This window comes from Anolis sagrei, chromosome 1 (genome assembly GCF_037176765.1).
Source record: "Anolis sagrei isolate rAnoSag1 chromosome 1, rAnoSag1.mat, whole genome shotgun sequence".
Taxonomy (NCBI): Eukaryota; Metazoa; Chordata; class Lepidosauria; order Squamata; family Dactyloidae; genus Anolis; species Anolis sagrei.
In genome coordinates, this window is record NC_090021.1 from 234668268 (window position 1) to 234693874 (window position 25607).

The 25607-nt window shown below is 43.0% G+C and overlaps 2 protein-coding genes across 2 annotated transcripts in view; one reads left to right on the forward strand and one right to left on the reverse strand.

The window, feature by feature from the left end:
• Positions 1-9097, forward strand: part of DTX4 (deltex E3 ubiquitin ligase 4) — a 49609-nt gene extending 40512 nt beyond the window's left edge. Inside the window, exons 8-9 of the mRNA XM_060771531.2 lie at positions 875-964; positions 5447-9097. Of these exons, the coding sequence (XP_060627514.2) occupies positions 875-964; positions 5447-5680 (324 nt within the window). The 3' untranslated portion in view covers positions 5681-9097. The remainder of the gene's footprint in view (positions 1-874; positions 965-5446) is intronic.
• Positions 9098-11816: 2719 nt separating this feature from the next.
• On the reverse strand, positions 11817-16780 carry MPEG1 (macrophage expressed 1). Its single transcript, XM_060771526.2, has one exon. It carries the CDS (start codon positions 16727-16729, stop codon positions 14570-14572), a length of 2160 nt encoding a protein of 719 aa, XP_060627509.2. The 5' UTR covers positions 16730-16780; the 3' UTR covers positions 11817-14569.
• Positions 16781-25607: the final 8827 nt, after the last annotated feature.

Below are 25607 nucleotides of genomic sequence, written 5' to 3' on the forward strand. Positions count from 1 at the left end.
CGGGGAAGGGTTATAGGTATTGGATGGCAGTGTAAGTGGTAGTGAGAAGCATACGCTGGACTGTAGGGAGTCCTCAGATTTTACAGTCCTTAGTTCAGAGATCAGCTTCATTTTTCTCACACTGTCAACCAGGGTAGAAATGTTCTGCGGCAAGCAGTCCTCAAAACCCACTTTTGCAGCTCCCCAAACACCACTTGGAGTCTCCTCAAGTCCCCAGACCCCTCTCCCAAATTTACTTGCCAAAATTTTGGGAAAGTTTCCAACCAAAACCCAGCCCCAAAACCTCATACTGTGCACAGATGTGGTTTTTGGTTGGTTTTACTTGGCCACCATATTGATTCAACCCAAGCCAACCAAAACTGATGACTGATGTGGTATCACCCCTAGTGTGCGCTGACATAGTAGTATTGGTGGAATACTAATAATACTGGAGTCCCCAGTACCTCAGCTGGTGAAACCACTGAGCTGCTGAACATGCTGACTGAAAGGTCGGCAGTTCAAATCCAAGGAGTGAAGTGAGCTCCCGCTTTTAGCCCCAATTTCTGCCAACCTAACAGTTTGAAATCATGCAAATGTGAGTAGATCAATAGGTACCGCTTCTTCGGGAAGGTAACGGCGTTCCATGAAGTCATGTCAGCCACATGACATTGGAGGTGTCTACAAACAACGCTGGCTCTTCGACTTAGAAATGGAGATGAGCACCACCCCCCAGAGTCGGACATGACTAGACTTAATGTGAAGGGGAAACCTTTACCTTTATTGGTGGAATTGTCCCCCTCCATTGCCATAGTAAATCACACATGTGCAAACCTTACTTAAGGATGCTTTAAAGTGAGCTTTGTTCATATATCTCTTTGGTCTTTCTGTCCTTTAGGGACCAGAGCACCCAAATCCTGGGAAGAGTTTTACTGCCCGTGGTTTTCCTCGACACTGTTATCTGCCAGAGAGTGAAAGAGGTAGAAAGGTAAGTGTCATCTTTTCCATGTTGGTGTCAAGAAAGTTTGCCAAGAAGTTTCTGGAACAGACTGTCCTAGGATAGTCATCTCTGCCAAGGCAAGGAAATTGTCATTGCTTTTTGTGTTGTGGCCTGGATTAATCTGCCCTTGTCTCCTTGCACTGCTCATAGACAGCTTCACTGAGTACGGTATCTTAATACAGACTTACTGTTGCTCTCAAGTGGAGGCATGTAAACAGAAACTGTGATCATGATTTCCTTTGAAATGATTTATAACTCATGTGAACTTTCCCCAAATTTGATACCATTTAATGGAAACCCTGTGGTATATCCCTTGCAAGGCGTACATGATCGGGCTTTCTCTGTAGCAGCACCTTGACTGTGGAATTCCCTACGAAAGGAAGTTAGGCTCATTCTATCAGTTTTGAGCTTCCAGCGAGCAATTAAATTGATGTTTTCTACATGGCCATAAATGATCAAAACTATTCTGGTTGTTCTAATTGTCTTAAAATTATTTTTAAGGATTCGTTTAGATTGTCTTTGTAATTACTTTAATTTCTTTTAAAAGTTTTATCTCTATGTTGTTTTAAAAGTTTTTTTTGCATCTGCCCAGAGTCCCTGGTGTTTTTGAAGGCAAAGTATAGATACAATTTAACATGAATGAATGAGTAAAGAGAGGGGCTGCATTGTGTTTCCCTAAAAATGACTAGGTCATAGGTGTGTTTGGAAGGGAGGTAAGGATCATTGTTATACATCAAATTAAATTATGTATCCTAAATGTAGAATACTTGGTTGGAGTGCTGTTCTGGTCCCATATTCTTGATATTAAGACGCCTAGATGTGAAAATGTGTTGCCGAAGGCTTTCATGGCCGGAATCACTGGGTTGCTGTGAGTTTTCCGGGCTGTATGGCCATGTTCCAGAAGCATTCTTTCCTGATGTTTCATCCACATCTATAATAGGCATCCTCAGAGGTTGTCCTCACAACCTCTGAGGATGTCTGCCATAGATGTGGGTGAAACATCAGGAGACAATGCTTCTGGAATATGGCCATACACCCCAGATAACTCACAGCAACCTAGATGTGAAAATGTTGCAATGTTGCTCATTCTGGTGCATCTCAAGTGAATTCCCATCTTTAGATTTCTCATGCGCTTGCACTTTGAGCATGCTACCTTTTTAAACATTGTGTCCCAGCCTGTAGACACCACTTAGAGGAAAACTATGGTTGAAAAGTTTTATCAAAGTACTGTAAGTTATTGATAACCATGTATTGGCAGCGGTTGTTTTACATTTGTGTTTCCTGCTTATTAAACAAAAAACCCATAGAAGAGTCCTCTGACGACATTAAGCTGATAGTGAGTAGGTCAAGGTTGCTCAGTAAGCACTGTATTGCTGACTGGATATCAGGTGTCCTTTTGTAAAGGACAGCATATCAAAGAGACATTTATCCTCTGACTCAAGTTGTATCCATTGAAAGCTTCCCTGATTTAACAGTAGTCCTGAAGTATGAAAAGAAATACCCATGGAAATAGAAGATCTACATTTGCCTCATCACTTTGTAAAGCAGTCCCTAGTGTGGCCTGTGTATCTCACTGTTTCCCTTGAGTCCTGTCACACTACAACATTTATTGCACTTTAGATTCCATTTTAATTACCATGGTTGCACTCTGTGGAATTTTAGGATCTGTAGTTTTTTGAGGTACTACAGCTCTCTGTTCGAGAATTCTGAATTACCGTATATACTCGAGTATAATCTGACCCAAATATAAGCCGAGGCACCTAATTTTACCACAAAACCTGGGAAAATGTATTGACTCAAGCTGAGGGTAGGAAATGTAGTAGCTACTGATTAATTTCAAAATAAAAATAGATACCAATAAAATTACATTAATTGGGGCATCAGTAGGTTGAATGTTTTTGAATATTTACATAAAACTGTAATTGAAGATAAGACTGTCCAACTCTGATTAAACCGTTATTCTAACCTCCTTCAGTGTAACTGTGCTTACGTATATCCTACCAATAATGATAGAGGAAAATAATAAATGTAATAAAAATAATAGACTATAATAATAAATGTAAAAATAACAATAATAACTAGAGTAATAATAATAATAATAATGTGAAATAATAAATGTAATAATAGAGTAAAATAATGTAGTAGTAGTAATAATAATAATAATAATAATAGAGTAAAATGATAAATGTAATAGAATTAATAATTACAACAGAGTAAAATAATAAATAACCTTGACTCAAATATAACTTGAGGGTGGCTTTTCAGCCTAAAAATAGGGCTGAAAAACTCAGCTTATACTCGAGTATATATGGAATCTAATGATACTATAAATCCTGGTATTCCATGGCAGTTAAAGGGGAGAGATAATGCTAGAATTGTGTGATATGAAAGATTCCCAGTTCACTGTGGGGTTATATGAAAATGCAGTTTCCCATGTAGTTTACAAATTCAGGATTAGCTGATTTGCTATGTCAGATGGCTTTTATACTCTTCCTAAAAGTGTTCTTAGTTCCTTTTGCAACATCACTAGAATATTGTCATAAATCTTACTATTTTCCCTGGACTCAAATAGAGGCAGTAATTGATCAGAGTGATTAGCTAGGGAGATACTGTGCTGAGGTATTACAAGAGCATTTGTCATATACATTAATGAGTTTACACTGAATCTATTTGTATGCAACTCCCTTCCCAGCAGGGTGTTTTTAATGTTTGGAGTTCAGACCAAATACTTCCCGTGCCTGCCTCAATAACAATCTGTGGCCACAGTTCCAACAAAACCCCTGGGCTGCCTTTTTTCAAAGGTCCCTGTGGTTCAAACAAAGGCTCTGCTTCCTTTGTAGCAGGTTGAATCTCAGCCCTGGAGCAAGAGCTCTTTACTGTCTGCGATATATTTAGAAGCATTGCCTGGTTTTGAAGCTGTGCCAGATAATGTTTCAGAAGCCCAGATATTGTTGAATTAAAACATGACATCTTCTTTCCCTAATTGTTAACTTAATGGCAGTGCACGGTGCCTTATAATACATGGCATTAATACAAAAAGTTTAAGGAACGATAGGAGGGGGAAAAAAGAGATTTAGACAAGGAGACAGGGCAGCAGGTTAGTGAAACATGCTATACTCCTCTTTTTAAAAAACAGATTAAGTCCCATGTGTAGAGGAGACCCAGTTTACCTGAAACAATCCTTGACTTGACATTCCAAGCAAGCTTTCCCTACAGTTATTTTTAGCAGGAAGGTTACATCTGATAGGGGTCTCAATAGTGCAGCGGATGAAATTGCAAAGCTGCAGAACTTGCAGACCAGAAGGTCGGTGGTTCGAATCCCCAGGACAAGATGAGCTCCCTTTGTTAGCCCTAGCTTCTGCAAACCTAGCAGTTTGAAAACATGCAAATAGGAGTAGATCAATAGGTACCTCTTCGGCGAGAAGGTAATGGTGCTCCATGCAGTCATTCCAGCCACATGACCTTGGAGGCATCTATGGACAACGCCGGCTCTTCGGCTTAGAAATGGAGATGAGCACCATCCTCCAGAGTCGGACACGACTAGACTTAATGTCAAGGGAAAACCTTTACCTTATTTATTTATTTATTTATTTATTTACCTTACTTATATACCGCTGTTCTCAGCCCGAAGGCGACTCACAGCGGTTCACAACAAGAAGAGACAGCAGAATTCAATGTTACAGTATAAAAACAGTTATCAACTTAACACATTGCACGATTAAAACAATAAACAATTACCAATTACTACAATAGCCATTCACTATCGTCTCATCATCAAAAACATGACCCAGATTCGTCATCCATTGATCCATTCCAGTGTTCATTAACCAATCATTGCACTCATTATTTGAACGCCTGCTCAAAGAGCCAGGTCTTCACTTTTTTGCGGAATACCATAAAAGATGGTGCTAGTCTAATGTCGGTAGGAAGGGCGTTCCACATGATCTGGCATGATTGTTAAGATCATCTTGGGAGGCCCTGCTCTCGGTCCCGCCCCCATCATAGGCACGATGGATGGGGACGAGAAATAGGGCCTTCTCGGTGGTGGCCCGGTGGATGTGAAACTCCCTTCTCAGTGACATCAGAACAGCCCCCTCACTCTTAAGCTCCAGGAAAAATCTAAAGACCTGACTATTTAAGCAAGCCTTTGGAGATTAATGACACATAAGTATGTATAAGAACAATGAAGAAATTGGTTTCATGTTTACAAAGTATTACGTTGAGTTGGTGCTAGACCTATGATGTGTTTTTAATCATCTGAATGATTATATATATAGTTTTATGATATTATGTTTTATTGTTATTGTTTGAATCTGGCACTGAATAACTGCCATAGTTTGTAAGCTGCCTTGAGGTACCCTTCGGGGGTAAGTAGGGTGGAGTATAAGTACAGTAAATAAATAAATAAATAAGTATGTCATGGTGGCTTTGTAAGCAACTCCTCTAATGCACACCCTTTCTCTCCGGCAGGTGCTGAAATTGCTGTTAGTAGCTTGGGATCGGCGGCTGATCTTTGCCATCGGGACTTCAAGTACCACCGGCGAGTCCGACACAGTGATCTGGAATGAGATTCACCACAAGACAGAATTTGGCTCCAATCTCACTGGCCACGGCTACCCGGATCCCAACTATCTAGACAATGTGCTGACTGAGCTGGCTGCTCAAGGCATTACAGAGGAGAGTGTGGCTCAGGAAAAGGATTGAAAGTGGGAGGAGAGGAGGGAGGCATTGCCCTGGGGGCAGAGCTGCGGGTAGAGCAGTTTTCCATGGGCCAGCTCCTTCCTCTTTCCACTGTGCCTGCTCTGCCCTCTCTTCCTCCTCCTCCTGCCACAGCCGCCATCTGCCTCTTAAAAGGTCCGGGTCTGCCTCTGCATCGGTCTGCTTGGGGGCTTGCTCAGATGAGGAGCTGCTGGCCTGCTTCCATGCAGCCCTCATTGCCCTTGGCTTACCAGAGCAAACAAACCTGGGAGAGTTTTCCCCTCATTCATCTCGAGCATGGGGTGGAGTGTCCTCATGAGGCCTGAGGTTATATTAACCTTAAAGCAGCTTCATGTTTGTAGCTCAGATACCTGGCCTTGCCCCTTCTTGGGGGTGTGGTGACATCTTTGTCTGGGGAAATTTGAATCCCACATTAGATTATGTGAAAAGCAAGGTATGCTTGGGGGCAGGCAGTCCCATAAGGAATCTGGTGGTACCAATCAGGAGCCAATAAAGTGTCTCCATTCCAAAAGCACTGAGGATTAAAACCAGTCCTAGTCTTCGTTGTCTTCTCTCTTGCTCAGCTAGGTGCCTGCTTGAATGTTGTCATGTCACTGCTACTTTCATGTCCTGGGCACCGTGTGAGTCAGAGATGTGCTGTTTGCTGGTCTGATACTTCCCTCCCCATCAGTCCCATGCATTCTTTGGCTGCCTCACCCAGTCCTGTCGAAGAAAGCTAAGAAGCAGCCCTGTTTCCTGCTAGGATCTGTCCCAATTGTATAGGGGGAAAGAGGCTGGAAATTTCTTCTCTTCAATACATTCCAAACTAGGCCAGGTATATGCAAGTCTCTGTTGTACATTGTGAAACAAGCTAAAGCAGAAGTAAACATATTTGTTGACAGGTGGTCTTTGGACCAAACCTTAAGCAGGAGCACTCAGCCTCTTGCGTCCTTGAATTTTGTGTATCAGAATTTGTGCCAGTCTGTTCCAGACCAAGTCAAAACTATTTCTTGCTCCTGGCAGCTGGATTTGCTGGATCCTGCTGGGCTTCCTGATGCAATACTGACTTGGTTAGGTTTTAAAGTCAGATCTCGAGACCAATACAGAGCCATGTGTCCCAAACATTCTCTCTCTGTTCTGTTAATTGCATCCTTGTTGGATTGTTTCATGTCTGATCTTGTTTCTGTTATGGATTAGAGTGATTGGAGTTAGGGAGATGGTGAAGGGCGAGACATTTTGTGGTTTTGCCCCACATCTACCAAGGTGGGTTCTTTGAACTTATTTGTATGGGGAAGTCCCCTGGATATGGATTTGAATTGATTTTATCTCATGTTTTGGGGATTTGTCATATGTATGTATATATTTATATATGTGTGCGTAATGTATGAGGAAGACTCCAAGGTTAGGATGTGTAACACAATGGTACTTAAGTTAGGGCTGGAGGCTAAGTTCTACCATTGATGTAGTTTGCCATGGCAGAGGTAGAAGAAGGCAACCTGGTACTCTCCAAATGTGCTGGATTACAAGCCATGTTGGTGCCAGTTGACATGATCAACAACCAATGATTGTGGAAGCTGCAGTCCAGAACAGATGGAAGGTAGCACGTAACCAACCCCTGGTACAGAAATGAGACTAGCAGCCATATTGGAATGATTGTAGCAAGTCAGTGTCTATCTCTCTCTTTCTTTGGTGTTTTAATAAATAAGACCCAGGGCCCTTCCAAACAGCCCTATATCCCAGAATATCAAGGCAGAAAATCCCACACTATCTGCTTTGAACTAGATTATCTGAGTCCACACGCAGATAATTTGGGATTTTCTGCCTTGATATTCTGGGATATAGGGCTGTGTGGAAGGGCTCGCTGGCTTTCTAAAGATCTTAACAACCCAGGTGAAATCTCTTGTGAGCCAGAATTGGATGAAAGAAGGAATGGGACGAAGGCCCTTCCACACAGCCCTTTATCCAAGGATATCAAGGCAGAAAATCCCACATTATCTGCGTGTCGACTCAGATAACACAGTTCAAAGCAGATATTGTGGGGGCCCTTCCACATCTGAATAAAATCCCACATGTTTTGCTTTGTACTGGGATATATGGCAGTGTGGACTCGGGTATCCCAGTTCAAAGCAGATATTGTGGGATTTTCTGCTTTGATATTCTGGGATATAGGACTGTGTGGAAGGGCCCAGAGTGAAAGAAACAGAGTAAAAAGGAGCTTGTTTGTGACGGTGACTGGATGCCTGCCCAGCTTGGTGGTGGTAGTAGTATGTGTGTGTGTAGGAGAAGAGGAGCCCGGAGGCATCACAAGGGTTGTTAAGTCTGCAGCACACCTTCAAAGCTACTGAGACAAATGATGGAGCTTCTAGGTCCGTGTCACCTCAAGGTTCTCAGCAGCACTCTCTTTAAGAAGAGCATGTTAATATTACAACGTGCCAGCTTCCTTCTGAAAATCTAAATTGGTTTCAGGAATCATTCCCTCTAGGCCTTAAATGGAGAAGCTGAAATAATGTCCTACTTGTCCTTTCCTAACTCTGCACCCCCTAAGGGCACATTCTTTAATCTTTACCAGTGTTACTTTTTAATGATAGTAACAAGGAGCCAAGGGAGAGCACCAGATCTGAAATGCCTTGGCTTCCATCATACAGAGGGATATTCATCCTTTTTCATTAACTCTCAACCAGGCATTTTTTTTCTTGTTGGGTTCACAGAGACATGCATCCTCCCTTTAGCAAATTTGGTGTGATCAAGTGGTGATTTCAAGGAATAGACGGTCCCATCACAAGCAAGTTTCTCTTTCCTTTTTTGAGATGTTGTCATCGTTTCCCTCTAGAGTAGCCATGGCATCCTCTCAGTGGGGACGTAGCCTCCAGGATAGGAGAGGGTTCTTGAAGGGTGACCTTCTAGCCCAGGCATAGGCAATCTTGGGCCCTCCAGGTGTTTTGGACTTAAGCGGCTGAGGGGGAAAAGGAAGGGGCCTGAGGCTGTGGGAGTCAAAGTCCAAAACACCTGGAGGGCCCAAGATTGTCCATGCCTGGGCTAGCCACTCTCATCTCCCAGCTGAAGGGAGTCAACTTGGCTTTTATTTCGCTTTCTTTTGGCTGATTCATTTCTTCTTTAATTCTCCAGCTCTTAATAATTTTGTACTTCATTGAGAATGATCAATCAGCCTGATGTGGCACTGTCACGGGGAATGATGGGACGGGTCCTTTCCCCCCCTTCTTGTCCTTGTCATGTCCCAGAGCAGGTTGCGTGGGTGTTGATAGTGGTATTGTGGGTGGGCTGGGAGGGGGCTGCAGGGGAGCCATGCTGTATATTGTTTGTTTGTTGTTTGTGAACGGTGCGTTTTGCCCGTCTCTAGTTCGTTGCATTGTTTGAGGATGGCACCCTTGAGGGTGTAACAATAAAAGGAAAACTCCACTGCCAGCTTGGAGAATGTTTTGTGTTTGTGTCTCTCAATCTGTTTGTCTGTCTTTTGTTCATTGTTTCTGTTTCCTGAGCAGGTGAGTGTGTCTGCTCTTACCAAACTGGGAGAACAACAGCTTTGAAAATGCCACAGGGAGGTGTTGTTTCAATTGCAACAAAAGCTGACCTCGAACGTGAATATTAATAGGAATCTGAGTTGAAGGGAAAGCCGCTTCACACACCTTGGGGAAAAGACAATGCTGAGACCTAATGCTGGACTTCTTGCATTTCTTGGAGAACAAAAAACTCACATTAAGTGTCAAATGGGAGGAATGAACAAAGTAAAATTTGAGTCTGAAACCAGTTTTGGGAGTCTATAATTGGACACCCCCCCCCCCCCCCGTGGTGCAGTGGGTTAAACTACTGAGTCACAGGTTCAAATTTGGGGAGCGGCGTGAGCTTCCTCTGTCAGCCCCAGCTTCTGCTAACCTAGCAGTTTGAAAACATGCAAATGTGAGTAGATCAATAGGTACTGCTCCAGTGGGAAGGTAACAGTGCTTCATTCAGTCATGCCGGCCACATGACCTTGGAGTTGTCTACAGACAACGTCGGCTCTTCGGCTTAGAAATGGAGATGAGCACCAACCCCCAGAATCAGACACGGCTGGATTTAACATCAGTGGACAAACCTTTACCTTACTACTACCTACCTAAGATTTATCTTACCTTTTCTTTTGATAGAGATCTTAGTTTGATCATAGCTCCATAACAAATGGAAACGATGTGAAGCAGACTTTCCCTCTGCCTAAAGATGTAATTTTATAGGCTAGCTGAATGTCTGCCTCATATGTAGTGATCAGTAGTGCAAAATCTATCAGGAAGAAGGATGGAAAAACCCTATCCATTCATTTGATGTAGCCAGCAACCCGGGGCCCTTCCATACAGCCCTATATCCCAGAATATCAAGGCAGAAAATCTCACAATGTCTGCTTTGAGATGGGTTATCTGAGTCCACACTGTCATATATTCCAGTTCGAAGCAGATAATGTGGGATTTTCTGCCTTGATATTCTGGGATATATGGCTGTGTGGAAGGGCCCTAAATTGGATGTTCTTTCATTTCATTCAGAAACATACACTCAAAATTGTGCCCTTAATAAACAGGGTTTCTTGTGTGGCCTATGGTTTGCCACTTTTGGTTTCGCAGCTTCAAAGTTTGGATTGTTTGTTTCTTATAATCAGATTTTGGACTTCTGCCTCTGTGGCAGCCAAAATAAAAATAGAAATGAATATGAAAGAGGGAGTTGTACTCTTCTAAGTTTAGGGTTGCACGTTCCTATCTTATGATTACTACTCTGTAACTCCTCTACATACTTCATCCTATTTTTTCCCCCTCATTTTGTTGCCCCCTTATTTGCCAAAGCATTCTTTTGTAGTAAATCCAGTTGCTACCCCTAATTAGAGGAAACCTACAGAATCAGTGGGATTTACAGAAACATTGCCACAAGACAAGTGGTTCAGAGAATCGGCTTTCATTGCATTTAGCAACCAAGCAAATTACAGTAAATATGTTCAGGAACATTTTCACATATTATTTTTAAGTAAACTATAGGGTTTGCATTTGCAGAAATCCAAAAACATTTAGTCTGAAATGAGCACATAACACAGCCAATGGTTAGAATTCCACCTGAACATTAGGAGGAACTTCCTGACTGTGAGAGCTGTTCAGCAGTCGAACTCTCTGCCCCAGAGTGGGGTGGAGGCTCCTTCTTTGAGGGCTTTTAAACAAGCAGGATGGCCATCTATCGGGGGTGCTTTGAATGCAATTTTCCTGCTTTTTGGCAGAGGGTTTTATTTATATGCCATACTTGTACCCCGCCCTTCTCTACCTCGACAGGGGGACTCAAGGCGGCTTATAATGGTACAACGTCGTGCCTCAGTACAATCACCTAAACATTTCAAAAATTGCAACATATTAAACAGTTAAAACAGATTTTAAAAGTTAAAAACTTAGAAAACACGCCATCCAAGTTCATGGTCTGAGTCCGTTCCAGAGTCAATTGCACAAGGTTTCGATTCAAAAATCTGTTGGACTGGATCGCCCACGAGGTGTCTTCCAACTCTATGATTCTATTATTTTATTAATTCCATTGGGCTCTACACAAGCACAAAAAGAGTTGAGCAAGCAGTTGTGTATTCTAGAGTGCGTTAATGCAATCTGTTTCTGCAAGCACACATAGACACTCACACAGAGCCCTCTTGCCTACTTTTGACTTGGTCCACTTAGATTTATTTCCAATTTGTAGTAGGTGAGCTCAAGGTCTTGGTGCCCTTACAGATTTGGTTCAGCCTCTGTGGAATTCAGTGTAACTATGCTGGTGTTTATTTATGCTATACTAAAGATGGATAGGATCTTAGACTGTGATTTGAGTTGTAGGAGTCCTTTTCCCACTTGCCTTTTGCTTGTAACTTCCGGTCTTTGTTTAAATGAGATCCAAGTCCCTGAGTCTTTTCCCATGTCTTTTAAAACGGATCCTCTTACCAAATCAAAACCATGAAACTGTATTGCAGTGCAGAAGCAATCTGAAGCAGATCTAGGATGCTCATTATTTGTTTTCCAAAGCTTCTTTATAAGACATTTGTGTCACTTCCTGTCCAGCCTGTTTGATATGTTTATAAGAAGAGCACATATTTTTGTCTTTTGAGATATACTTTTAATACTTTGTTTTACATGGAGTTGACTTTAATAGATCAAATAAAAACAGACTCTTAAGATACATTACATAACCTGTGATTTGCAGACAAATGAGTGGCAGGCTGCTTGACACATGGTGGAAGAGTTCATTTTCCTGCCACCCTTCCTTCCCTCCCTCACCATGAGGATATGCCTTCCCCTAATGGAGTCTTGGCTACTGATTGAACGTGCCAGAATAATTCTCAATAGAATAAAAATTGTGCTAATGCACCAGCTTTGTGCACTGAAGGCTTCGCTTGTGGGGTGGGCACAGGGAAGAAGAAGAAACTCCAGTGGAAAGATCAAAAGCCCTTTCAGCTTTTCCTCCTTCTCTGCCTCTCAGTACTTTGTGAGACTGAACAAGAGCTGAGCCTTTAAGTTACTTTGAATTCTCTCCCTGAACATTCTTCCGTTGCTTTTCCTGTCCCTCAAAGCTTAAAGGGACATGTGACAATAAGCATGCCGTCTTTCTCAGTAGCTCCTTCCACAGCTAGCTAAGCCCTTCTCTCACAAATCTATTCTAGTGAGTGTTACTACAAACACTAGGGTTTGGTCCTATACTAATACTCAGCTCTCACTTCTACATTTCTGCTTGTAAAATGTAAGAATTCGGAGACTGACTTCATCATTATCCATCTTACATTTGGAAGCAGGGAGAGGAAGTGTCCTGGTCAAGTTGTATTGTTCAGCTGCTTTAGAGACTCAAGCAAAAGGACGCTTGGCAGTCTCTGCTGGACTAGCAGATTGTGCAATCTTTGCACAGAATTGTAGCTAAACAGGTACTGAGAATGCTAATAAAATGATAGGATAGTAGAGAGAAATTCTAAAGGATATACATGCTGGGCACATGCAAAGGGAATCTAGTGGGGCTTAAGATGCAGCGGGATGCAAGGGGCAGGGAAGTAACCCCTCAAGATTCCTGTGTGGACAGGGACGAGCAAAAAACGGCTCTTTGGATGTGGCTGCACACCAATTCCCCCAAGGATGGATTTGTAGGATCTCGGGCAAGACAACTTTGGCTTGTCTTGCCTGAAGTTTGGGTCGGTCACCACTTTTGAAATTTCTTGCCAAAGTGATCCACAATCAAGACTGATTACCACATAGATCAGTGGTTCTAAACCTGGCATTCAACTCCTAGAAATCCTAACAGCAGGTATACTGGTTGAGATTTATGGGAGTTGTAGGCCAAAACACCTGAAGACCCACAGGTTGAGAACCACTGTCCTAGATCCTTTGGACACATGTAAAGAGCAGCTTCTCCCATGCTCAGTTGATGGTAGAAGGAGCAATAAAAGCAGAAATCCTGTGATGTGTTCTGCTCGTCTTGTGTGTTAGTGAATGACAAGTGACCAGCATAGAGACCCTCCATATACATCTCAATACACATTCAGGCCACATAGGGATGCTCTCCAGGAGATAGAGCAGAAGTAAGTTCTTGAGAAATTGCTGTGGCAACTTCTCAAGGCCACCCTATCAGGCAATGCTTTTGCTAAAACAATTCTGATGGTGCTTACTTGATGAAAAAGTGCTGTGCCCAATGTGTCAGCCTGTAGCAGAGTCTACCCAGAACTGCACCATTCTAGTTGGATGCAGGTTTCCTTTTATACTGCTAATTCCTCGTATGTCAGTCTGGATGCACAAGAACACAACCTGAAGCTATCGCAAAGACTTTGTCAGCAGCTTAAAATGGGTAGCCACTGTTTTCCGTCTGTTTTGAACCTGGCACAGCCTGTGGGAGTTGTCCTTGAAAATCAAGATCCTCAACCAAGGATGCTGTCTTCAAATAAAATCTTCAAGAGAGGGTACAGAAAGGAATCCCTTCTCCAGGATGAGCTGCACACCCATAGTGATCTTCCCACCCTTTCAATCAGATAACTCATGGAACAGGAAGTATTCTGGGATCAAAGTACCTCTTTCATCTGAATGCCCATGAGTCTCATGATGTTGCGGCTTCTACTTTTATTTGAAGTACTGACTCACAAGCAGGAGAACAAGCATAAAAATGAACAGAGGCATATCCTATCCTGACCTAGTCCTGTGTGTGGACCCAGATGCCTGCCTGAAACTCTGGCAAACAGCTGCTTGTCATGTAAACCAGGAATGCGCTGCCATTTTTGGGTTGCTTGTAGTATTTCAGGAGTCCCCTGCAGCAATATCCTTAAACATATAAAATACTTTAAATCTTTTTGTTGCAAAATTAGGGGCTTTATCTAGAAAACTGGAGGGTGGGTGGGTGATTAGTAGAGAATTCAACAGACTGCATTGGACTCCATGGTCTAACCCGATATAAGGTAGCTTCCTATGATAGAGTTTGGGAAGGTTACTTTTGGGACTGAAACTCTCAGAATCCCTTGTACTGATGGGATTCTGGGGGTTGTAATCTTGCTAAGCTTTGATTCCTAATTTCATGGAAAGTACATTCTGTCTCATCCCCATCCTCCCTCTTCCCCTCTGGTTGAATGTATTGGTCTCAGAAAACTTAAGGAAAAGAGGAAAGATAGTTGAAAGAAGCTCATGATTATTCTTATAACAGTTTCTTCAAAGCCCCACTGCAAAACATCTGAAGACAGTATCATTCAGCCTTCCTCAACCATGTGCCCTGCAGAAATGTTGGGTTTTAACTCATCATCCTTATCCACTAGGGCCATCGAAATGGCTTGGTTGGGGATGATAGGGCTTGCTGTGCAACACAACTGGAAGGTTTCAGGTGTTGGGAGGCTGGTACAGATAAGTAAGATCATATGCATAAGCACACCCATCTCTAAACTATTGGACTTTCCTGCTGTTGTGATATTTCCACTGTTTCATTCCCGACGCCATAAGGAGGGCTGCCAGAGATCATGGCACTCTCTTCTTCCCCTATCTCATGGTACCCCTTCTTCTTGTACCTCCTGCACCCACAGATCACCAGGCTAATTAGGATGACCAAGCCCACAGTGGCAATAAGAGTAACCCCAGCTACCTCTCCATTCGATAGACTCTCACCAGTAGTCATACTTGTCTTCATACTATGGTACACCTCATTGGGGTTGCCTGTCTTCCACAGATGAGTCTGAGAGTCCTTGATCCAGGTTTGGCCATCGTTGCTATTCATCACCAGGATGGTGTCAGTATCAATGAGGTTTATGATAGGTTTGCGACTGAAGGGTGGGACGCGAGCTTGAGGTAGAGACCCTTCTGTGAAGCGCCCAGCTGGGACACAGTATTCCACGTCACATCCATCACTGATCAGAGCCAAGTGCTGACTAAATCCTGCTGGGCACCTTTTGGGATATGGGTCATTATCTGTTCCATTGTGGGAGCCCACCAATGGGTTGCCTACCTGGCAACTGAAGAACCCTCCAAAGGGCACAGAGTACCTCTGTCCCCTTTCGTCACGGCTGACACAGATTTTGAGCTGGTCAAAAAGCTTCAGCTGATAGTACATGGAGGGACAAGACTGAGCATTGGTCATGGGGTTAGCATTCTTGGTACTAAAAAGACCCCCAAAGAGGAATCCTGAGCTTTCGGGGACTATGCCTGTTGCTGCACACCAGTAGGAGATAAACAGCACTTTGGAGAGTGTGAAAATGTCCTTGCAAGACCTCCTGCAAAACAGCTTCCAAACGAAGCAATTATTATGGCAGTCCCAATGGTTATAGCCCTCCTCAAGTTCTTGGGAGCCCAGTTGGATGGGAATATAGCCAGTGGGGCAGGAGTAGCCTCCAGTAAGCGGGTTCCTCTGTGCCAGACCTGCACAGAGTGTGGCAGCATCAGGTCCTTCCAGCTCAGCACACACTTGATAGGCTCCTCCAAAAGTAAAATTGTTCCCTGCCCCTTCACAGGTCCCATCATCCATGTTGGCATAGAAGTTGAAGTTGGGCGAAGCTGCATTGGTACAGCCCGGGTAAGTATTGAAAGTGTAATAGCGACTGATGGCAGATGCTACAGTCTTGGACAATCTCTTCACGGTGGGTGTGGGTAATCCTGGAAGCTTTTCTGGGGTTATGAAAAATTCCAAAGGCAAGCCAGAACGGTCAATGGCTACCAGATGGTTGGGAATACTCTCTTGCCAGGTTTTCAGGGTAATACCAGGATAAAAAGGCAACCCCCCAATGCTCTCCACCCTAGAGTTGGTGCGGTTCGCTTCATACTGCTTGGTGAATGAATCATCTGTGCCTACTGAAAGGCTACTTTGGAAGTTTACAATGTTGTGGAAAGAGGCTCCAGCAGCAGCTGTGATAGAACTTCTCATGGACTTGCTGTCTGTCACAAAGGTGGACTTGACTTGGTCCTCTTGGATGAGACTGGCTCCAGCATCCACACCAGTGATCACATGAGTGCCGTAATTTAACACCAAGATTTCTGCCAAATAGTCAGCTGCTCGGGTCTGGTTGTTCTCTAGGTGGCTAGCGATGGCTAGAAGCTGCTGCTGGAAGCCTTCATCAAATGTGGCTGCAGGATCAAACTTCACAGTGTACATCCGATTTCTGACTTGAACTCTGGTGGTCACAGCCTGGTCCTTCACTTGGTGGGTTTTCATCCAGCGGAAGTCACTGGAGAATTTGCCATTGATAAAAGAAGTGGAAAGCTCAGCATTGATGGAAGCAGAGGTGGCCGACTGATAATCCATCCAAGACTCTATGATTTCAGAGTTCAGCTCCAGGAAGGTCTCTTTAAGGGGAATGGTGAAGACATTATTGGGAATGAGGTAAGCTCCATCTTCTGTAGTTCTGCACAAAGAGTAATTCAGGCTGATCACTCTTCCCATAGCTAGATTCTGTAGATTATCCCAACCACCTCCAGGGAGAACCTCCAGTGCTGGACGTCCCAGGGTTTGTTTGCACTCCTGAAAGCCGCTGGCAGAAGAAGGCTGAACTGGATGAGATTCTAGCACCCAACATGTCCAAAATATGAAAATCAAGGAATGAAAGATGTCCATAGCTGGAAGAGGGTAGGAGGCAAACAAGCCTCTGAATGATGTATGTGTGCTTCTGTCTCAGCTGTGTGAGGAACTCCAGAAGCGGCTTCCTTCTTTTTTATGCTAAGACTAGTAAATGAAAGAGGAACCCAAACTCTTCTGCGCTGTACTTCTCCTTATCCATACTGGAGGAACTGTGGAACTGTTTTCAGTTTCTGATTTATTAAAATACGTAAATATCTCCTTAATAGTTACAAATATCAAAGTGGTGTAAAAAGCTATTAAAATAAAACTAAAATCATAAAACATAATTTTAAAAGGTATTGACTGCAACACATGATTAAAAAGGCAAGTATTTTGGAAGAGAGATGGCCCTGGAAAGCTTACAGTGCACCTGTTTGTTTATTAATTTATATATCATTTTGAGAAGGCATTACACAAATGGCCCCTCAAAGAGAGATAGTAACAGTTGCATGTAATTCATGGATTCCAAAGTCCTAGCAGCATCTCTGAAAAGAAATATATATATATATATCCAGGAATATCAAAATTTATCCAGATTGCACCACATGCAAGCTCTTCTGTTCTGCTTTTCTCAATTCTCAGCCATTCTGAGACAAAGTTTTTGAGATTCTCATCCCAGACTTGGCCATTCCTAAAGTGGTCTCTTGAGCAGAGGGGGCATTCATTAACATTGACTTAGGAGCCCCCCAGTGGGGCAATGGGTTAAACCCTTGTGCCAGTAGGACTCAATAATTCAATAACGAAAGGTCAGAGTTTTGAATCCAGGGAGAGCGTGGATGAGCTCCATCTGTCAGCTCCAGCTCCCCATGCGGGGACATGAAAGAAGCCTCCAAGAATGGTCAAACATCAAAACATTCAGGCATCCCCTGGGCAACGTCCTTGCAATTCTCTTACAGCAGAAGCAACTTGCAATTTCTCAAGTCGCTCCTGATATAAAAGGAAAAAAAGCATTGACTTTAAGAGGTGTTCCACAGTGAAATACAGTGGCCCTGAGTGTGGTGGAGTTTTCTTCTCTGGAGGTTTTTAAATAGAGACTGGACGGCTTTCTCTCAAGGGTGCTTTGTTGATTCCTGCATGGAAAGTAGTTGAACTCGATGGCCTTTGGGGACTCTTCTCACTCTTAAGGTTTTATGAGTCTATGACTGTTAGGCCCTTCCACACTGTAGTATGAAATCCACATTGAACTGGATTATATGACAATGTGGACTCAGATAATCCAGTTCAAAGCAGATATTGTAGATTATCTACTTTGATGTTCTGGGTTATATAGCTGTGTGGAAGGGCATTAGTTTCCAGCTCATTGTCATGTTAAAGGGAGAGTTTCACTACCCAAACAGAAGACTTTATGATACTAAAGAGGGAAGTGACAAACTGTAGCATTTAATTACAGCATCAAGTGGTAACCATTTCTCATTTCGGTATGGCACTTTAGAGTAAGGGCCCTTCCACACAGCCCTATATCCCAGAATAGCAAGGCAGAAAATCCCCCAATATCTGCTTTGAACTGGATTATCTGAGTCCACACTCAGATAATGTGGGATTTTTTGCCTTGATATTCTGGTATATAGGGCTGTGTGGAAGGGCCCTTTGAAAGACTAAGGGTTCTTCCACACAGCCATATACAGCAAAACCCCTTAGGTCTTTGTGGTGAGAGGAGAAAACACAGTCACTGCCACTGAGTCCTTTTAATGACGTTTATGGCTAAGTTCCATTCATCAGGGTTGTTGTAGGGTTTTTTTTGGGTTATATGGCCATGTTCTAGAGGCATTATCTCCTGATAATTGAGGTTTGTTGAAATAGATGTATAAATATGTGAGGAGAAGTCATAGGTAGGAGGGAGCAAGCTTGTTTTCTGCTGCCCTAGAGACTAGGATGCAGAACAGTGGCTTCAAACTTCAAGAAAGGCGATTCCACCTGAACATTAGGAAGAACTTCCTGACTGTGAGAGCTGTTCAGCAGTGGAACTCTTTGTCCTGGAGTGTGGTGGAAGCTCCTTTTTTGGAGGCTTTTAAACAGAAGCTGGATGGCCATCTGTTGGGAGTGCTTTGAACATGATTTTTCTGCTTGGACTAGATGGCCCATGAGGTCACTTCCAACTCTATGATTCTATGATTCTATGTTATCTAGCATTCATCTCTATTGCGTTACTTAGAAATTGTTTGGCAAAAGTTAATTTTATGTGCCCTTCCCTGTTTAGATGGCAGCAATCTCCTTTACTTTGGATAGATGGAGAAAGCAAAAGCACAAGAGGATGTCAGTGATCAGCTGGAAAAAGCGCATAGATCAGGTCATCCAATTTTTTGGCTGGAGACAACCTTCTTCCCCTTCCTGTGCTTTGGCAGCAAAAGGACAAAGAATGAGAGAAAAGTCATGTGTTTTGAGTGTGGCTAAAGAGAATCCAGTGCACAAAGGTAATGTAAACCAAATGACAGAGAAAACCATCTTGTCCCGAGTCTCAAATATAGGTTTCTCAAGACGAGCAATTCTAGAGTTCTCCTTCCATGAGGAAATGAAAGCAGCAGAATTTTTCTCCAGCACAATGAAGAAACAATGGTGGGCAGAAAATCCTACTAGTCAATGTAATTCTTTCTATAAGAGATGTTTTGAGTTCTCATAGAACAGGGAGAAAAGTCTCACCACCCCAAGAGTGCCCTATCCAGCTCATGGAAGACCCTGGGAGAGCAGCTGCTTCCTAAGCCCCATTCTCTGATGAGGTGAGATGCCTCCATACAAGGCAGGCCTTCCCAACGGGGAGGGTAAAGCGACCACAGGACATTTCCAATGTTTTCTCGAAATCATACCATAAGAATGTTATTGAGACTAGAGATGATACTGAGACCTTTCATGTCACAGTTTGTGCAGTAAATCTGCTTTAGATTTTATTTTCAAATGTAAAAGGAGCTATTAAAGGGACTAAATTCATTGGAAGGGCAGATTCTTCATTTTGAATAGTCCCTGGTGCTGATTGAAGACATTATCACACTATCTTTTATAATGCTATTATTCCACTTTAATGGGCACTGAAACAGGCTAGGGAATCCTAGAATGTGCAGTTTAGAAAGGTGCATTTTGAATTCTCAGCCAGAGAACTCTTGGGCCTCACTAAATTGCAATCCCCAGAATTCCACAGGATGCAGTCAAAGCTGTTAAAATGGAATAATAGCCCTATATGGCTCTGGTCCAAGTTATCTGAAGGACCGTATCTCTTTAATAATAATAATAATAATAATAATAATAATAATAATAATAAGCCATCAGAACAAATGCAATTAAGGCCAGGATTGAAAAATCAGCTGATGACCCAAAATGCAGACTGTGCAAGGAAACTGATGAAACCATGGACCATATCCTCAGCTGCTGCAAGAAAATTACACAGACGGACTACAAAGAAGAGGCACAACTCTGTTGTTTAAATGATTCATTGGAAATTATGTCACAAGTACCACCTGCCAGTAGTAAAGAACTGGTGGGATCATAAACCTGCAAAGGTAGTGGAAAATGAACATGCAAAAATACTGTGGGACTTTCGAATCCAGACTGATAAAGTTTTGGAACACAATACACCAGACCTCACGATTGTGGAAAAGAAAAAAGTTTGGATGATTGATGTCGCCATACCAGGTGACAGTCGCATTGAGGAAAAACAACAGGAAAAACTCAGCCATTATAAAGACCTCAAAATCGAACTGCAAAGGCTCTGGCATAAACCAGTTCAGGTGGTCCCGGTGGTAATCGGCGCACTGGGTGCCGTGCCACAAGATTTCAGCTGGCATTTGGAAACAATAAACATTGACAAAATCACGCTCTGTCAACTGCAAAAGGCCACTTTACTTGATCTGCACGCATCATTCGAAAATACATCACACAGTCCTAGACGCTTGGGAAGTGTTCAACTTGTGATTTTGTGATACGAAACCCAGCATATATATCTCATTTGCTGTGACATATTTTGTTTTTGTGTCAGCATAATCATAATCATAATAACTTTTATTCTTATACCCCACTACTATCTCCCCGAAGGAACTTGGGGCGGCTAGCCTATGGGTCAAAACATCCATAAGACATAAAAGCAAAACAATCAATTAAAGCAAAAACACAATTAAAATAAAAACATAGTAAAATATAGATTTAAACACAATTATATAAAACATAAGAAAATAAATCAGCAGTGTTGAAACTCAAAACAATGTTCAACAAAACCAATAACCAGTAATACAATGGACATGACCAGGCTATAAAAAGGGCCGGGCATGGGACGGTGTAAAACAGCATACCACGGGGCCAGGGTATTGGATGAAGTGCAGAGAATGAAATATTATCAGGCGACATAGGGACTGGGCATTTATAACTAGGGACTATCTGTTCTCAAATGCTAACTGAAATATTCAGGTTTTCAAATAACTATGAAAGGAGGACAGTGTGGGGGCTTGCCTAATCTCCCTGGGGAGGGAGTTCCAAAGTCGGGGGACCACCACCGAGAAGGCCCTCTCCTCGTCCCCACCAATTGTGCTTGTGACAGTGGTGGAAGCGAGAGGAGGGCTGCCCCGGGCGGATCTTAGAGCCCGCACTAGTTCATAGCGAGAGGTCTTTCTATGGACCTGGTAGACATCTACAATCTACTGGGAAGTGTCTTCTCTCTGTCCCACCACCCGCTCAAGCGTGTTTGGTGTTAATACGGGAGAGGGACCTTTCGGTGGCTGTCCCCATACTGTGGAACTCCCTCCCTAAAGAAGCCAAGATATTCCTGCTGGCCTCCACAGGCAGGTTAAGACCTTCTTCTCAAACTTTTTAAACAGAGTCCTCAAACTTTTAAAACAGAGGGCCAGGTCACAGTCCCTTAAACTGTTGGAGGGCCAGATTATAATTTGAAATAAACATGAATGAATTCCTATGCACCCTGCACATATCTTATTTGTAGTGAAAAGGCACTTAAAAACAATACAATAATTAAAATGAAAAACAATTTTAACAAATATAAAATTATTGATATTTCAATGGGAAGTGTGGGCTTGCTTTTGGCTGATAAGATAGGATTGTTGTTGCTGTTGTGTATTTATTTATCGTGTCATCAGCAACCATTGTATTACAATTCTAACAGAGCAAAACAAACACAGAGATTAAAAAGAAAAAGAAAAAAAAAGAAAGAAAAAAAACCCACACAGATTTTGTAAATTTGGTATTTGGTTAAATGTCCTTTGACCAGTATCTGGCCACTTGGAGTGCCTCTGGGGTTGCCGCAAGAAGGTCCTCCATCGTGCATGTGGCAGGGGCTCAGGGTGCATTGCAGCAGGTGGTCAGTGGTTTGTTCTTCTCCCCACTCGCATGCCGAGGATTCCACCCTATAGCCCCATTTCTTAAGATTGGCTCTGCATCTCGTGGTGCCAGAGCGCAATCTGTTCAGCGCCTTCCAAGTCGCCCAGTCTTCTGAGTGCCCAGGGGGGAGTCTCTCATCTGGTATCACCCATGAATTGAGGTGCTGGGTTTGGACCTGCCACTTTTGGACTCTCGCTTGCTGGGGTGTTCCAGCGAGTGTCTCTCTAGATCTAAGAAAACTATGTCTTGATTTAAGTCGTTGACGTGCTGGCTGATACCCAAACAGGGGATGAGCTGGAGATGTCTCTGCCTTGGTCCTTTCACTATTGGCTGCTACTATTGGATGTCAGGTGGTGCAATACCGGCTAAGCAGTGTAATTTCTCCAGTGGTGTGGGGCGCAGACACCCCATGATAATGCGGCATGTCTCATTAAGAGCCACATCCACTGTTTTAGTGTGATGAGATGTGTTCCACACTGGGCATGCATACTCAGCAGCAGAGTAGCATAGCGCAAGGGCAGATGTCTTCACTGTGTCTGGTTGTGATCCCCAGGTTGTGCCAGTCAGCTTTCGTATGATGTTGTTTCTAGTGCCCACTTTTTGTTTGATGTTCAGGCCGTGCTTCTTGTAGGTCAGAGCACGGTCCAAAGTGACTCCCAGGTATTTGGGTGCGCTGCAATGCTCCAGTGGGATTCCTTCCCAGGTAATCCTCAGAGCTCGGGATGCTTGTCTGTTCTTAAGGCGAAAGGTGCATGTCTGTGTTTTAGATGGATTAGGGATCAGCTGGTTTTCCCTGTAATAGGCAGTAAGAGCACCTAGAGCTTCGGAGAGCTTCTGTTCTACCATCTCAAAGCTCCCTGCTTGAGCAGTAATGGCACGATCATCAGCATAGATGAAATTCTACATAGAGAGTTTCATCTATGCTGTTGTGTGCTTTCAAGTCGTTTCAGACTTAGGTTGACCCTGAGCGAGAGCCAGATAAATGACCTTGGAGGGCCATATCCAGCTCTTGGGTCTTAGTGTGAGGACTCCTGCTCTAGACTCTTTAATATTTGCTGCTATCAGAACTGGAGCATATCCTTTTGCCTTGTTTGGTACTTCTTCTTTTTTTCCTTTTTTTCCTTTTTTTTTTTTTTTTTTTTTTTTTTTGCTTGCTACCCATCACAGTTCCCTGCATCGCACTCTTCTAACACCCCTTTATTAGACTGAGAGTGCTGCTCATAAAAGTGTCACACATCAAGGGCAAGGAGATGGTAGCAAAGTCTTGCAAAGCCTTGAGCGGCTAAAAAATAGCAAGCCATCATTAGGTGTTGTTGTTATTAGCTAGTCTTGCATTGCGGATCTGCTTTGTGGATGATCTCAAGCCAATTTTGCTTCTCAGTGCACAGGGTCATAGCTGACCCTGTGAGGCTCTGTACAAAGGTGGAAATGAATGTATTGTCAGAAGAATTGAAACTGCAAGTTTTCTGGAACAGTGTGTAACACGGATCACAACGAAATGATGTACATTCCAGGGACTAAGGGAGCTGAAGCTGGAGGAAGGGAAGAGCTGAATGGGAGGTGGGATATTTTACTCAGGTGGCATTTATAGATTCCATGTAAGCTTTAGAAAGATCTTTTTCATTGCAAGAGCCATTCCACAGTGGAATAGATTGCCTGACTCTTCTTTTCAAGAGTCTTTAAATAGAGGTTGGATGTGTTAGTTGCATATTCATGCATAAGAGAGGGTTGAATTAGAAGTCCCTCCCAGCTCTGGCATGACAAGTTTGCAAATGACACCAAATTGGGAGGGATAGCTAATACCCCAGAAGACAGGAGCAGAATTCAAAACGATTAGATTAGAGAATGGGCTAAAACTAATAAAATGAAGTTCAACAGGGACAAATGCAAGATACTTCACTTAGGCAGAAAAAAATGAAATGCAAAGATACAGAATGGGGAACGATGCCTGGATCAATAGCAGTATGTGTGAAAAAGGTCTTGGAATTCTCATAGACAGCAAGTTAAACATGAGCCAACAATGTGATGTGGCAGCAAAAAAGGCCAATGGGATTTTGGCCTGCATCAATAGGAGTCTAGCGTCTAGATCCAGGGAAGTCATGCTACCCCTCTATTCTGCTTTGGTTAGACCACACCTGGAAACACACTGTGTCCAATTCTGGGCACTGCAATTGGAGGGAGATGTTGACTCTGAGCTGGAATGTGTCCAGAGGAGAGCGACTCATATGATCAAGAACCTGGAGAACAAGCCTTACTTACAAGGAGTAGCTTAAGGAGTTGGGCATGTTTAGCCTGAAAAAGAGAAGGCCGAGGAGACATGATGAGGGAGGGCCATGTATAAATATGTGAGGGGAAGTCATAGGGAGGAGAGAGCAAGCTTGTTTTCTGCTGCCCTGGAGACTAGGACACCGAACAATGGCTTCAAACTACAGGAAAGGAGATTCCACCTGAACATGAGGAAGAACTTCCTGACTGTGAGAGTTGTTCAGCAGTGGAACTCTTTGCCCCAGAGTGTGGTGGAGTCTCCTTCTTTGGAGGCTTTTAAACAGAGGCTGGATGGCCATCTGTCAGGGGTGCTTTGAATGCAATTTTTCTGCTTCTTGGCAGGGGGTTGGACTGGGTCTCTTCCAGCTCAATGATTCTGTGATTCCATGACTCCATGTCAACATCTTACCTTTAATTCAATGTGATGATCTCGGTTTGAAAAATAGTAGCCTAGCCACCCAATTCGTTAGGAAATAAGTTTTTATTATCTTTCTTGATTAACAATTGTTATTGCCCCATTTCTATGTTGTAAAAAGTGGTATTTTTGTCCAGCCCTGTTTTATTTTACCTAATCCTCCTCCTCTCTTTTGTTTCCAATTTCCTCCTTTCATAGAACAGATTTGACTGAGATGACTTTCTGAAGGGAAATTCTGATTAACTGGTGGTTAGCCCTCACAGGTGGGAACTGGAATGATTCACAAACACGGGAGAAATGTAATCTGTTCAAAAGCAAGAACTGTTCAGAAGGTAATTGGCCAAACGTTGGCTTGAAGCAAGCTGTTGATTTGAGTGGATGTTTGTTCCTCATGTTCAGAGAGAGTGAGACCTTTACACATTCTTTAACTATTATTGAGACTGAAAGGTATGCTGCTGCCGACACAATAGTGATCAAGGGCATAGTGAGTATATATCTAGCTACAAATCTTTATCAAAGATATAAAAGAATTATGTAGCATCTTTAAGATGAAGAGGGAATGGGGGGAAATGTCTTTTATTTACTCTCATACACTTCATCAAAGGCTTTCAGGAAGTCTATGACAACTTATGCTAGAAATTTCTTTTTCTCGGTTAGTTTCAAATGTGTTACGAGATTCCTTTATATCTTTTTGTGCTGCTATAGTCTAAAATGGCTATATACTTGAATGCAAAGGGGACAGCACTAGAACACCCTTTTCCTAACACATTTAGCCCCTGGTGGCACAGCGGGTTAAACCGCTGAGCTGTTGAACTTGCTGACCGAAAGGTCAGTGGTTCAAATCTGGGGAGTGGGGTGAGCTCCTGCTGTTAGCCCCAGCTT

Coding starts and splice junctions, on each gene's coding strand:
- MPEG1 (XM_060771526.2), bottom strand. CDS start 16,729: ATGGACATCTTTCATTCCTTGATTTTCATATTTTGGACATGTTGGGTG.